This window comes from Choristoneura fumiferana, chromosome 22 (genome assembly GCF_025370935.1).
Source record: "Choristoneura fumiferana chromosome 22, NRCan_CFum_1, whole genome shotgun sequence".
In the NCBI taxonomy this organism is placed as follows: domain Eukaryota; kingdom Metazoa; phylum Arthropoda; class Insecta; order Lepidoptera; family Tortricidae; genus Choristoneura; species Choristoneura fumiferana.
The window spans coordinates 6,391,107-6,405,208 of NC_133493.1; the positions used below are offsets into that span (position 1 = coordinate 6,391,107).

At 38.1% G+C, this 14,102-nt stretch overlaps 1 protein-coding gene across 1 annotated transcript; it reads right to left on the bottom strand.

Annotated features, from left to right (window-relative positions):
* Nucleotides 1-1,250: 1,250 nt before the first annotated feature.
* LOC141440299 (cell division cycle protein 16 homolog) lies at nucleotides 1,251-12,056 on the bottom strand (the record flags this gene model as incomplete). The annotated part of the gene is given in 10 exon segments (XM_074104769.1): nucleotides 1,251-1,379; nucleotides 2,240-2,376; nucleotides 3,236-3,394; nucleotides 6,659-6,767; nucleotides 8,265-8,392; nucleotides 10,022-10,184; nucleotides 10,794-10,926; nucleotides 11,472-11,514; nucleotides 11,517-11,634; nucleotides 11,897-12,056. Coding segments are annotated over 10 exon segments (1,209 nt in total), but the record flags the coding sequence as incomplete, so codon positions are not given.
* Between the last annotated feature and the right edge of the window lie 2,046 nt (nucleotides 12,057-14,102).

Below are 14,102 nucleotides of genomic sequence, written 5' to 3' on the forward strand. Positions count from 1 at the left end.
GACAGGTATATAGATTTTTCCAAAACATCACATAAATCCAATTTTTCAACGATTTAATTTTCTCTTCGCTGAACACTATCTGTTTATCTATATTTTCATAATAATTTTAAGATATGGCAAAATCAGGAGTTGGTCAAATACCGCTTATTTTATTTGCATAAGGTGCGGCCACATGCAATCGCTCGTTTGCAGCGTTAAATCTGGTCACGTGACCCTATTTTGAATTTCCCGCGACTCAAAAAAGCAGCGTTCAAGTCGCCGCGTCGAATAGCAGCGTCAAGATGGCTGCTTGCAGAAATTATCTTAGTCTTGGAAGCTGGTTTCTTAATCTTTGTGACAGTAGTGCCAGTGGTACATATAAAAGACCAGGTCATTTTCAGCTTTGTCGCTATGTCACGTGACCAGATTCGAGCGTCGAGCGGCTGCATGTGGCCGCACCTAAGTGCGGTATATACATAGGTGGGTCGGATTGGCGTGCATTGGCCAATACGGTATTTGACTATTTTTGTATGTGTTTATAAATTAAAACTACACAATGGCTGTTATCGAATAGAAAAACCATTTTAAGCTACCTTTACAAATAACAAAGTTATAATGGTTTGAAATTCAAGATTAGACAGAGAAAGACATACTGCATGTGACGTCACACGCCAGTACCGCCATACTTGCTGCATAGAGAAAAGCGTTTGAGAAAGAGACAGGTATATAGATTTTTCAAAACATCACTATAAATCCAATTTTCAACCGATTTAAATTTTACTCTTCGCTAAAACACTATCTGTTATCTATATTTTCATAATAATATTAAGATACGGCAAAATCAGGAGTTGTCAAATACCGTATCCAAGGGTAGGCAGCTGCTAGTGTAAAGCAAAGTGCTGCCTACCTCAATGCACGCCACACGGTAGGATAACTAGTACTATATTGGTTACGTAGTTAGTGCAAAAAAAAATATATATATTCCAAAGTCAAGAACAATCAAACAAATAATAAAATATAAACGATACGTCATTCAAATCACACTTTGTAATGTAAAATTCGTAATATAATTTAAACATTTCCAAGCTTTAGAACTTTTTCGTACTGAAATACGTATTTTTATTTACCTGCACACTATTTTGACAATGTAATTTCATAATACGTGTGCACAATCGTATTCTAATCACAATTTGATAATACAAGCTTGAATTTTTTTTCTTCTTAAGCCTTTAATAACCAATTTTTACAATAACGCTAGCTAAATAAACTACCTCAGCGCTGGAATGTAGTGTAGCAGCCCGCAGCAGGAACCGTTCGCACATTGTAAAGTTGTTGAGCAGTGCGCATTCCACGCCGACGTACAACGGGGGCAGGTGGCTGCCCGCCATTAGCTGACTTGCCTGTGAACCAACGCGACGTACAATGAAAATAAATCAATCTTATTTTAAAGACTATAGTCAGGTTCCAACAACCAGCATTATTGTTGTGGCGTCAAGTCGGTTCACCCGTTTAAGATCTACGGTGCCACAGACAGACACACATAGCGTTCAAACTTATAACACAACTCTTTATGCGTCGGGGTTAAAAATGACAAAGCTGAAGCGCGCCAAAGTTCGGGAGTGGGCGACCTGTAACGTCACGCCTTAATAAAAAGTTTACTAAGGTAACACGTTACGGATTTTTAACCGGCTATATGTCCATAATTATTTGTTTGATTAACAAAAAAAAGACAGATATTTTCGGATGGCCTAATTTTATATATTTTTTTATTCGACTGGATGGCAAACGAGCAAGTGGGTCTCCTGATGGTAAGAGATGACCACCGCCCATAGACACCTGCAACACCAGGGGGATTGCAGACGCGTTGCCAACCTAGAGGCCTAAGATGGGATACCTCAAGTGTCAGTAATTTCACCGGCTGTCTTACTCTCCACGCCGAAACACAACAGTGCAAGCACTGCTGCTTCACGGCAGGATTAGCGAGCAAGATGGTGGTAGCAATCCGGGCGGACCTTGCACAAGGTCTTACCACCTGCAAATTTTATATTTTTAAGGATTCTAGCCTATTATAGTTCTGTTATAACGCTCTACCGTTTCTACTTGTGGATAGTAATAGAGGTACTAGTGAGTTGAGGACCGTTATCTGTTTCCTTTTTTTTAGATAGATGATGATGATGTGGGTAAAGATACATCGAAGTGTCTTCATTTAGAATTTTAAAATTGTCACAGTATAATTGCAGTATGTCAGTCACCCCCTCACCTTGAAGTACGCAGCCATGGCCTGGTCGTGTTCGTTGTCTGCCGCGAAGCTGTGTCCCTGCGCCAGCCACACGCAGCCCGCGCCCGGCTCTAAACTCTTCGCTTTACCGAGATACCGACGCGCCAGTTCGTTCTTCCCTACAATTTTAAAATAAGATGAAATACTTTTTACTACTGATATTATTTGAAATTCTATCCATATACATACAGACGAATCGACGTGATTTTTGGCATAGAGATAGTTTAAGGACCAGAGAGTGACATAGGCTACTATTTATCCCGGAAAATGCACAGTTCCCGAGGGAACAGCGCGCGATAACCGAATTCCACGCGGGCGTAGCCGCGGGCAAAAGCTAGTTTATAATAATTGCTTAGGTGGTATTTGACACCTTCAACATAAAATTCCATCCAAGATACAAATCTTATTACAAAATATTACATTTAAACCCGGTAAGTCAGTTAAAATTTTGAGTTAAATTTAAAATGTGTGTTATGTGACTATTTGTGAAATCCTGTAGGTAATTGTTTTGGTGTTGCTACTTCCACAATCATATTTTCATACACCGGTTGCCCATAACTCTCACGATGTCGTCAGACCATCTAGAGGGAGGGAGGGAGGGATCAACGCTTCGTCTTCCGGTTCGTGGTCGGCACTCGAGGACTTTTCTCTCCCAACGGTTATCTGTTCCTCGAGCAATGTGGCCCGCCCATTGGCCTAGTGGCATTACAATACAAGTCTTTTTAACACATTGATATATATGGCATCGCTGCAGGGACTGCAATACCAGAGGCCTTATTGTCTAAAGCACTTGGAATCACAATCGTTTTCACCGTTCCTTTCTATCACACGTTGCAACACGAGGGTAGAAACAGATGATGAATGCGATCGCGAACATCAGCGCTAGACAACACGGCCACTGCCCTGTAAAGGTTCGATTAGACTAACCCAACCTCGTGCTGAAACATCCCAGATCAATTTTAAGAAGTGTTGACATACCTATCAAGTAGTAGTAGCAGCCGACAGCGAACCAAGCGGTCCAAGAATGCGGGTAGGAGTCCACAAGGGTATGAGCAAACGCAAACAGTTCTGCGCTCCTCTTCAGCTCCACGAGGCAGGCCGCTCGCACTGGCGCGCAGCACCAGGGGTCCACAGTGTCTGGGGCCAGTTAATCATCATCCTCATCTTTTTCATCAACAACGACATCACCAACGAAATGTATTTTATTTTTCTTTTGTTTTATTTTTTATGGCTGTCCTTATGTTTCATGTCTTTTATTACATATTTAGTCACGATTTTTGCTCAGTAGTAGATTGTACAACAAGAGCATAAAACGAGCCATTTTACCCAAGACGTTCATATAGCCACCCGAGCCGGTATGGCGAGGGTGGATAGACACATCGAGGGGAAAATGGGTTTGATGCTCGAGTTTTACACTCTGCTTTTCACTTCGATGGCGAGGAAACGAAATAGCAACAGTGGAAACAATTGTTCACTTACTATGTAAGTACATTTTATTTTTCATGCATTACTATATCATTATATTTTTTAGTTTTACTAGATGAAAACCCGGCTTCGCTCGGGTAAAATTTAGACTCATAATAATATGTTTGAAAAAATGTTTTGCCAGTAAAGACTGTCGTACTTATCGAAAAATCTGACGTATATTCCCAGCCTTAATTATTATCACAAACACTTTAACGGCTAACCTACGTATCGGTATTTCACCAGTAGATATTTCTCCTAAATCTTATTTGCCCAAATAACTACGTAGTCAGTCCCAAAGTTCTGTCACAAATGAAAATAATGATAAAAACAAAAGTACCAATCAGTTTTTAATAAATTATATACCAATTTAAAGTACATTAATAAAAAATAAATTTAAGTACTTAAAATTATTCGAAATGACTTCCTTTGTTTTTAATACAGGCCCTTAATCGGCGCAGCCAGTCGTCTATCGCAGCACGCACCATTTTCATGTCTATTTCAGCGACTGCTTTTCTTAAAGATGACTTCAGGCTCTCCAAATTTTTATGGGTTTAGCACAGACCTTCCCCTCTAAGACCTGCCAAATTTTAAAGTCCAGAGGATTAAGGTTCGGACTGGAGGAAGGCCAATCTTCGTGTCTTATAAAGTCGATTTTTTGACGGCCAAACCAGGCTTGAGTGGTCTTGGCTTTGTGTGCTGGCGCAGAATCCTGCTGGAACACAAAATTATGACCTGAAAATAGCGTGTTGGGCAGATCTTTGACATGCTTATCCAAAACCGTCTCTTGGTACACTTTCGCACTGATTTTGACCCCTTTTTCGCAAAAATGAACCTCAGTTGGCCCGTAATAAGATCAGAGAATACTCTTCAGAGCTCCTAGCGTACACTCTATCATTATGTTTATTGTACTTCTCTTCAATATCGAAAATCTTTTCGTCTGTAAAGAGGATATCACGGTGTCGATTTTTTCGCGTACCGCTTTAACAATTCCGGGATCTTTTAACCTTATTGTTTTTAGACGGGCATTAAGTAAGTGCCCACTCTATTTTTTGTATGCTCGCAGACTAAGATCTTCGTTTAAAACCTTTTTGACGGTTTTTCTACTGACACCCATCTGCAAGCCATCAACTTCTGTTTTCGGACAGGATTTCTTGCTATGCGTGCCTTGATCGCTTTGATCACTGCTGGTGTTTGTACGGAGCGAGGCCGGCCAATTCTTTTCTTGTCCTCAACACTGGAGACTTCATTGTACGTGTCAATCGTACGGTACACAAACCTAAGCGTTATATTTACATTTTTGAGCAACTTGAAATGGTACTTGGCGAGTGCCCACAGCGGTGCAATGCTAAAACAGCTATTCGGTTTTCTTTCAACGTCCACTCCATCGTGAGAAATTGCAGCGAATGACTGTTTATTGTTTTAAAATAATTGACAAACATTCAAAAATGGAATTCAATCAAATTTTCTTAAAATCATGTTTTAAATTTAAAAATAATGTGCCAGTGACAGAACTTTGGGACCGACTACGTATGTCTGTCTCATAATCAAAGAAATTAGACCTAAAGGGCCCCATATAAGGTACGATCCGTCTGTACGATCGATCTGATGAAAATCGACGAATCGTACCGTGTGTGGGGCCCTTAAAAGGTCACAATGGAGAACGAAATGCAAACCTGTGACACGTGATGACGTGACACTCACGCCACTTTGATGTGATGACTTTTGACATGTTTACTTCGCAACGCCATTATATATACTCAGTAATTTATTCCATTTTTTATTGAAATACTCGCTAAATCCGAATTTTCTACCTACAAGTTGTCGACTCGGAACAAACGTCAACAACTGAAGATAGTTATAGTTGAAGGTAGTTGGTGATAGTTTTGAGTTTTAATAAGATCCATTCAAGTTTTCCGGCAAGACGTTTCGTTTTACACAGTCACATGAGTCACAGTTCTTTGTAATGGATACTTTTTTGGCGTGACGCACGCGATGTGTTGAAGGCGAGCCGTATCTAAGAGCTAGCTAGTATGAAACGGAACGTTTATTAACTACCCAAGATGGCGACTGCGGTTTGTTTGTCAGTGCCATTAGAATTTAACGAAATTCTCCATAATCCGAATTTTGCGGATATATGTTGTCGACTCGGATCGACTAATTTTTTACGCTCTTCAATTTGATGTGCATTTCGTTCGAGTCTACCGTACCCCTGGACGAAATTATTAATATAGATTGATTTATTTGGATTTTTAATTTTATATAAATTAAAAATGATGAAAAAAATATATAAACTTCTTTGTTTGTGGCTGTTGACACCTGATTACCTTGGTCTTAGACGAAGATTTTATTTTATGCACTAGTGCATAAAAAGTCATTTTAGATCCAGCATAAACACGAACTTTACGAGCATGAGAAGTGAAAATAAAATTTTCTTCTTTTCCTTCATCGTCAGCCTAAAGACGTAGGTACATACATAGGTCTTCCCCAAAGAGTCAATACATATTTTATTACTATTAAAATCTTACTAACATTATAACTGACATTTTTATTTTTCCACGATGGATTTGGCTAGATCGGGAATAGCATATACGCTTTATTTTATTTCGATATTTCCGTGAGACTAGGATGTGTATGTGTACAGTTTCAAAAGCAACACACAACAATAAATTCTACTATGTGCAGTCACAAATAACTGGATGAGCGGCTACAGTTTTAAAAATGATCTATGTACACATAGACTTTACTGCTGAGGTGATAAGAGAGTTAGATCATTTTGAGTACGATAACCGCTCATCTACTTCTGCTGCTGACTGTACATTCTTACCTTTCGGGAATTCTCATGAGATTTATTAAAATTCCGAAATTAAATTTTAAAAGCCACGAAAGGTTAATCATATAATTATTAGCACACCTCATGTGACGTGAGAGTCTCACCTAAAGCTTTCAGGGCTCCGGCCCAGTCGCAGTTGGCGGCGAGACGGCGCCCGCGGCACTGCGCCGCCTCCGCCATACGCGCCCGCGCAGCCTCCGCTTCTGGGATAACCTGGTCATTAAAAAGCTATTTTTAGGGTTCCGTACCCAAAGGGTGCCATCGGAACCCTATTACTGAGACTCCGCTGTCCGTTTTCACAGGGCTCTATCTCTTGAGTCGTAATAGTTAGACACTTGAAATTTTCACAGATTATTATGTGGCCGCTATAACAACAAATACTAAAATGAGAATAAAATAAATATTTAAGGGGGCTACCATAGGTACAACAAACGTGATTGTTTTGCTGTTTTTTTTTTTTGCTCGATATTAATACAGCAACAGGTAGACGCTAGAAATATTCACAGAATCTAGTTGTATAATCACTTTAAAAATAAATGATTAAATTGAAATAAAATAAATTCTTTTTTTTTTTGCTAATGTCAAATTTTGTATAGATAATGGTACGGGACCCTTCCTGCGCGAGTCCGACTTCCACTTAGCTGGGTTCTTTTCCATGTTATAACACAATGTTGTATTTGTGAGACAGTTAGTGACCAAAACTAAAACGTAGTGGTTATATGCTCTTTGACCAAAACTATGTAAATATAATAAACTTACTTCCCACTAATATTATAAATGCGAAAGTTTTGTAAGTCTGTTTGTTTGTTACTCGCTGAACCAATTTAGATGAAATTCGTATACAGAGAGTTTGACTCCAGGAAAGGACATAGGATAATTTTCATCCCGGAAAATTGCACAGTTCCCGCAGGATAGTGATAAACGAAATCCACGCAAACGGAGCCGCGGGCACAGGCTAGTAATATTATAAATGGGAAAGTTTGTGAGTATGTGTGTGCTTGCGTGCGTACGCGCCTGTCTCTCTCTCTCTCTCTCTCTGTTTCATTCTTCACGCCAAAAACGGCTCGACTGATGCGAATGAAATTTGGTATGTAGACAGCTGGACATCATTTTAGTTTATTCCGATATTCCCACTGGATCGGCATAAAATCGGCTGCACTGCCGCAGTTTTTAGCCGTTTGACTTTGTTAATTAAGTATACTTTAAGCCGGTGCGGCCCCTTGCATTAAGCATGTCACACACTACGCAGATACGATAATATTCGAGACGATACATTCAGTCTAAATCCTTCACACTGAGTCGACTTGTATTTTGGTGCGGATTGTTTATACAGGATGTTTTCGTGTTTATCTCTTCTAGATTTACTCGCGTGCAGCGGGGCTCTCACATCAACCTGTATCTATCTGCAGATAAAATACTATACCATATTTATATCGGCAGATATTATACACAGATCAATTTATATACATAGATAATATCTTTGCCATCTTTCGATATATGTCGGTGTCGATATATACTTCACGATAAAATATAAGTTATCTGCGCTGTGTGTGTTAGCTCATTGAATTGTATAGGGAGCGATATTGACAGATATGCGTTCAGATACAGATATCTTATCGTATCTGCTTAGTATGTGACATGCTTTAGTTTAATTGATCGACGAAGGCAATAGCCGTAGTGCGGCCTAGGCCTTAGTGGGATGTAACTCACGGGGTCGACGGCAGGCGACGGCGGCGGCGCGTGGCGGCTGACGCGGTCCCTCAGGGCTCCCCGCAGCAGCGCGCCCTCCGCCGCCCCCAGCTGGCTGCTGAGCGGCAGTGACTCTATCAGCTCCATCTCTGGAACATAACCGCTAGTTTTTTAGGGTTCCTTACCCAAAGGGTGCCAACGGAACCCTATTACTGAGACTCCGCTGTCTGTCCGTCTGTCACAGGGCTCTATCTCTTGAGCCGTAATAGCTAGGCACTTGAAATTTTTACAGATTATGTATTACAGTGGCCGCTAGGCGCTAAAACAACAAATATTTAAAAAAAAAGTTAAAAATTAAAAGGGTTCGTCATCGTCATACAAGAAACGTGTTTCATTCAGAGGTTTTTGGTTGCTAGGCTGCCAGATGACTTACTTATTAATTTGCGATTATTATTAGTGCTATTTAAAACCTTCGATAATTACAATAATTGTCTCTAAGACTGTGGTTTATTTTTTTGTGCAGCATTAAGACTAAATAACAATTTATGATCCCAAACCTCCGACACACACTACACACACTTCACAAAAGCCAACTTCAATAAAGCACTCACAGCCGCTGTGGTTAATGTTTTTTACACTAAAAATGACCATTATAATTCATACTAAGTAACGCTATTTATTACAAAGTCAAAATTTAAAATCAGGTTAAGATTTATTCACTAATTCATAATAAGTGCGCGCCGTCGGCCGAATTACCGCGTTCAGCCACTTTTTTTTTCACGGCTCATGGCAAGAGTCTAAAGCGCGCTATACAGCCCCCGACAGGGCGACAGCCAAAGAGGATGAGAATTTTAAATTGGTCTTTATTCAAAATACTTGCACCTAGTGCTTACATTTTGGTGATATATTTTATTAACTTGTAATATTTTAACTTAAACTTGAAGTGGATATCTTCAACCGATTCAGCTGAAATTTTGCATGCATGTATAAATCCGATGACAATGCAATATTATTATGACGTAGAGCTGATCTGATGATGAAGTTAGATGTTGGCCATAGGAACTGTATAAGGCCGCATCGATTTTGGTCTCATTTGATTCGTCTTGACGACTACCTACTTTGGTAACCAAGGGCAAAAAGTTCCGCCAGCAAAAAATTAGAGCTGTATTAGAACTTTTTACAAAAAATATTACTGAACATTTTGTTTTTAAATATTGTACGTAGGTGCGGAACCCTTCATGCGCGAGTCGCTCGCACTCGCACTTGACCGATTTTTTATATAAGTACTTTGGAATGATCAACTTGAATTTTATAACAAGCAAATCGAAAGTTTAAGTAAATAAAATAACAAAAGGGTAACTTTCAATTGTGAACAATCAATTGCGAAATTTTATTGGTTACCAGTGATCTGTTTGCGAAATATTCAACTTAAAGTGCAAATTTTCATTGAAATCCCCCCCCCCTCTAAAATCTAAATTGTTGGGTGGAAAATTTGAAAAATTCAGAATGGTAAAGTATTAAATAGTCAAATCACAAGGAAAATTATAGCGGCAAGATTGCTTGAGAATTATTAGTAGTTTAAGAGTAAATAGCAGCTAAGGTATGAAATATACCTAAACTTGGAAGATTCAGTACACAATACGAAAACCTTAGAATCTAACCTCTACATAGAACATACAGAAGCATTTTGAGTAATACGTATTAATGTCATGTGCGATTATTTAAAAGAAAAAAGAAAGAACAGCGTGACAGATTTATTATGTGTGTGTGTATGTCACCTCGCTTGTGTGTGAGCGCGCGCTGCCGGTGCAGTAGCGCGAGCGCCTCGACGCAGGCGCAGTCGGCCCGCAGCGCCGCGCACAGCGCGTCAGCCGCCGCCTCGCGCCGCTCCAGCGCGGACAGCGCGCGCGCCTGCCACACCAGCACCCCAGCCAGCGCTCGCTGCCGAGACAAACATTACACTAAGGGGCTGTTTCACCATCCATTGATTAGTGTTAGCTGACAGTTAAATGTGATGCCGTATCTACTTGGTTTGTTCAAATAGACGGAGACAACATCACATTTAACCGTCAGTTAACACTAATCAATGGATGGTGAAACAGCCCCTAACAATAGTGCTTTTAAGTTTTTGCTACACACTTTGATTTGAAAGTTACTCAAAAAGGTTAAATATTTATGATTAGCGTCACGGGACATGCCTTCTAACAACTTTAAAAAAACTGATGTAATGTGCTCGGACACGCTCAGTTTCGCATCTATGTGTTTATCCTAATGTGATTATAGTATAGATATATATATATATATATATATATACATGCATTTTAAAATAGATACATTAATACAATTCCAATATTAAAATTTCAAATTAAATAATATTAATTATTTTAAATTAAATTTATTTAAGTAATGAATTCATCCATTCTGAATAAAAACATTTTCTTACTGTATTTTTTGTACAATCATGAAGCACATTACAATTCTATTTGCTCAAAATTCTGTTTCTATGTGCTATATAAATATAAATTATTTGTAGAATCAAATAACACTTACATTATGAGTCTGGTCACTGCTCTTGGGCTCCAAGATTGCAGGGTCACAGTCTTCCATCAGTGAGAGGGCCACAGATGCCTCTTGTGTGGCGAGGTGGGCGCGCATAGCCACGCCGAGGCAGAGGAGGTGATGCCTGCACCATACAAATCTTTAATGTGCTGCAAATCTGGTACTCTACGACTCAAAACCGTTCATAACAACATCAAAGTGACATCAATATGTTGTCATCATAACCAGTGTTATTTATTTTGGTATTAAAGATTGTATGGGACTTTTTTCTTGGTTTTACATGTAATATGTTGTTATAACTTGTGTCGCTATAAACGGTTTAGACTGTATTTTGAATTAAGTCCAATAGGACAGCACAGGACTTCTAATTGGTGTTGCTATAAAATATTTTGTTGTATTTTATTTTTTAGATTATAATCTGTACTCCGAAGACTAGGGATGGATCATTATTAAATTTGTGCAGGCCACTCTGTTATTTTTTAAACATGGCTACCACTTGTTACTACAATTATGATGGAAATATCACAAAAAAATTATAAATTTATAAATAATTTATTCATGTTTAATTAATAATTGTCAACAAGGCACAAGTTTCTGCATATAATTTGACAATAACTCTCATTCAAGAAGTAAATATCAGATGTTTTATAATTAATAATTTACTCATACCTGTGCAGCCCTCTAGAGGTAACAGCATAAGCAGCCCTATGGTATTCCCCCTAGCCAGCAGGGCACTGGCAAGCAACCATACATCATCCCCGCTGGCCGTCCCTGACCCTTTGCTAGCCGCGCCTGCTGCGTCCGCCCAAAACAAGGCACTGGTCCACAAACCCTGTAAGGTAAATGAAGCATTTGTGTAATGATGAGGCATTTGAGAAGTTTACAAACACATTAAGTGCATGTCAAGTAAAATTTATGGTTACTGTGTGTTGATAATGTGAAAAGTGGGAGCTGAGTGAACAGCGAGTGTTAGATTCAGAGAACGCTTATTTTGCTGTAATATAACATCAATAACATAACCTAAGAAAGTTTTGAAAATTTGCAGTTATAAGAGTTAAGATATGTGAGTTTTACTTGTGTTTGTAAGGGCTTACCAGTTCAGAGTATTGCTTCACCAGTGATCGCATAAAATCGACGTTTAGGCCCTCTACTCCGCTACGTGAAGTTGATTCTGCTTTAGCCATCTCACACAGCGAAGTTACGACTTATATGACATTAAAACAGGTATTCTAAGGTAAATAGTAGTCGTGCATATAAAAATTGAGTCTTATAATATTCGTGGTGATGGTTTTATTTGATTTACACGGAAAATATCAGAAAACCTCTGTGTTTTCGTTTTGTCCCGCCGACGACATTGACAATATATTGACATTGTAATTTTTTTTTAAACTTGCATAGATAGGCTCGACAATTGAACGCTTTTTTTCTAAGTTGCGAAATTTAATACTAGGTGTTTTCAATGTGACCATCATCACAATGATGTCAACCATAGTGAAATAATCGAACTAGTGCTGCGTGTATTGGAACTGATTATTATTATATTACTGAATTTAAAAGCAGCTTTGTTTCTCATGCTATCTCAGTCTTACTTATTGTAGTTTGCGTTGTTTTCTTGCTTACTCCTATTCAAAAGGACACCACAAATTAGTCACATGAGACGCATGGTGCTGACATTTGATTTGACAGTTTGAATTCTGATGACGGCTAGAAAAAGGTTATAAACAGAAAAAGAGGGAATAATAGGCTGGTTTTAGATATATTATCAATTTAATAGAGTTTATTAGTAAATAATAAGAATTATTTTAATTACTGTACATAAATATTATAAAGTTTATATTCGTGACCTGCCGATACCTCAGAAACCGCAACGTGTCCTAGGTTAGGCCGTTAGTGAAACATGTTAGTACAATATTTAAAATAACATGACTGAAAGAAAAATGTGCAAATTTTACAATTTAAACGTGCCGGAGCGACGATCTGGGGAAGCCGGTGGTACACAAAACCACGGGAACAATGAGGAAGAGGATCGGATCAGCGAGGAGGCGATACCTCCTGTGGTGCCTCCGAACGAGCACAAACTGGAGTACAATTACTGTGTTCTCGAGAAGAGGTGCCGCCGCGCGCTCCGGCTACAGCCAGGTAATTCACCTTTCAATGTTTATGACTCCCAGCACCTCAGCCAGAATAGCCAAGCTACACTCCTTCCTTTGCTCTATGGTTACGAAACTCGCGCCCTTTTTTTTTCAATTCGGAAAATTAGTGACTAAGGTGCAGTTTCATAATTATTTTATTAGAACAATAAAATTTGCCTGGTGGTGTGTTTACATAAATTCCTAATTTAGTCATCAATATATTAGTCATCTTACTAAGAAACTTAAGTTGTTTACAATAATTTAGAACTGTAATATTTAGTGGTCATTGCTGGTGGTCCTTTAAAAATGTTTTCAACTGTTAACACTTGTTAGCACCTTCAAAGTAGTAAAAATGTACATTAATATGCAACCATATGACTAAGATAATAATTTAATAAATATTTTTACACATAAAACTTTACCACTTTGTATTTAATTTTTTATAAAAAACATTAAGATTTATATCAATAAGGTTTTAGTATAAATTTCGTTTTTAATACGAGCTTATTTTGCTGACTGTACTTTTTGTACAAAATTTCAAGTCAATGCCATTAACCGTTGAACAGTACTGTCCTGGGGAGACGATCCTGGCCGGACTACCAGGATGTCACTACCAGATACACACAATATATAGGTATTGAGGTATTGTCACACAATTTACATAAGTATGCCAAATTTCAAGTCAATGCAACTACTGGAGTTTGGTCGAATTTAACTTGCAAGATTGACTACAGACAGACAGACAACAGGAAAACTAAATAAAAGCTTGTAAATTATCAAATCAATTTTAACTTAATTCAATAAGTTGATCAAACTTATTTTCTCTCTAAACAACAGAGTATACTATAAATTATAGAATTACCTATTTATTTAAACCAGAAGTGATCCTAAAAAATAAATGTTATTTCCAAAAATCATACATCAGCAATAAAAGAAAGTGAATATCTGTAAAATATTTTTCTCCTTTTAATTTCACTGAAAATTAATTATATTTTATGATTTAAATGATTGTACATTGTGTTTCAACTAAACAATAAGTTAAACAGTAGAAGATGTGTGTCCTAAATTTGCAGAATTAAAAGTACAGGTCATAAAAAAAAAAAAAAAAAAAAAAAAAGATTAATGGTTTTGAACAGCTAAATTGTTATACAAACTGATGAATGACTTA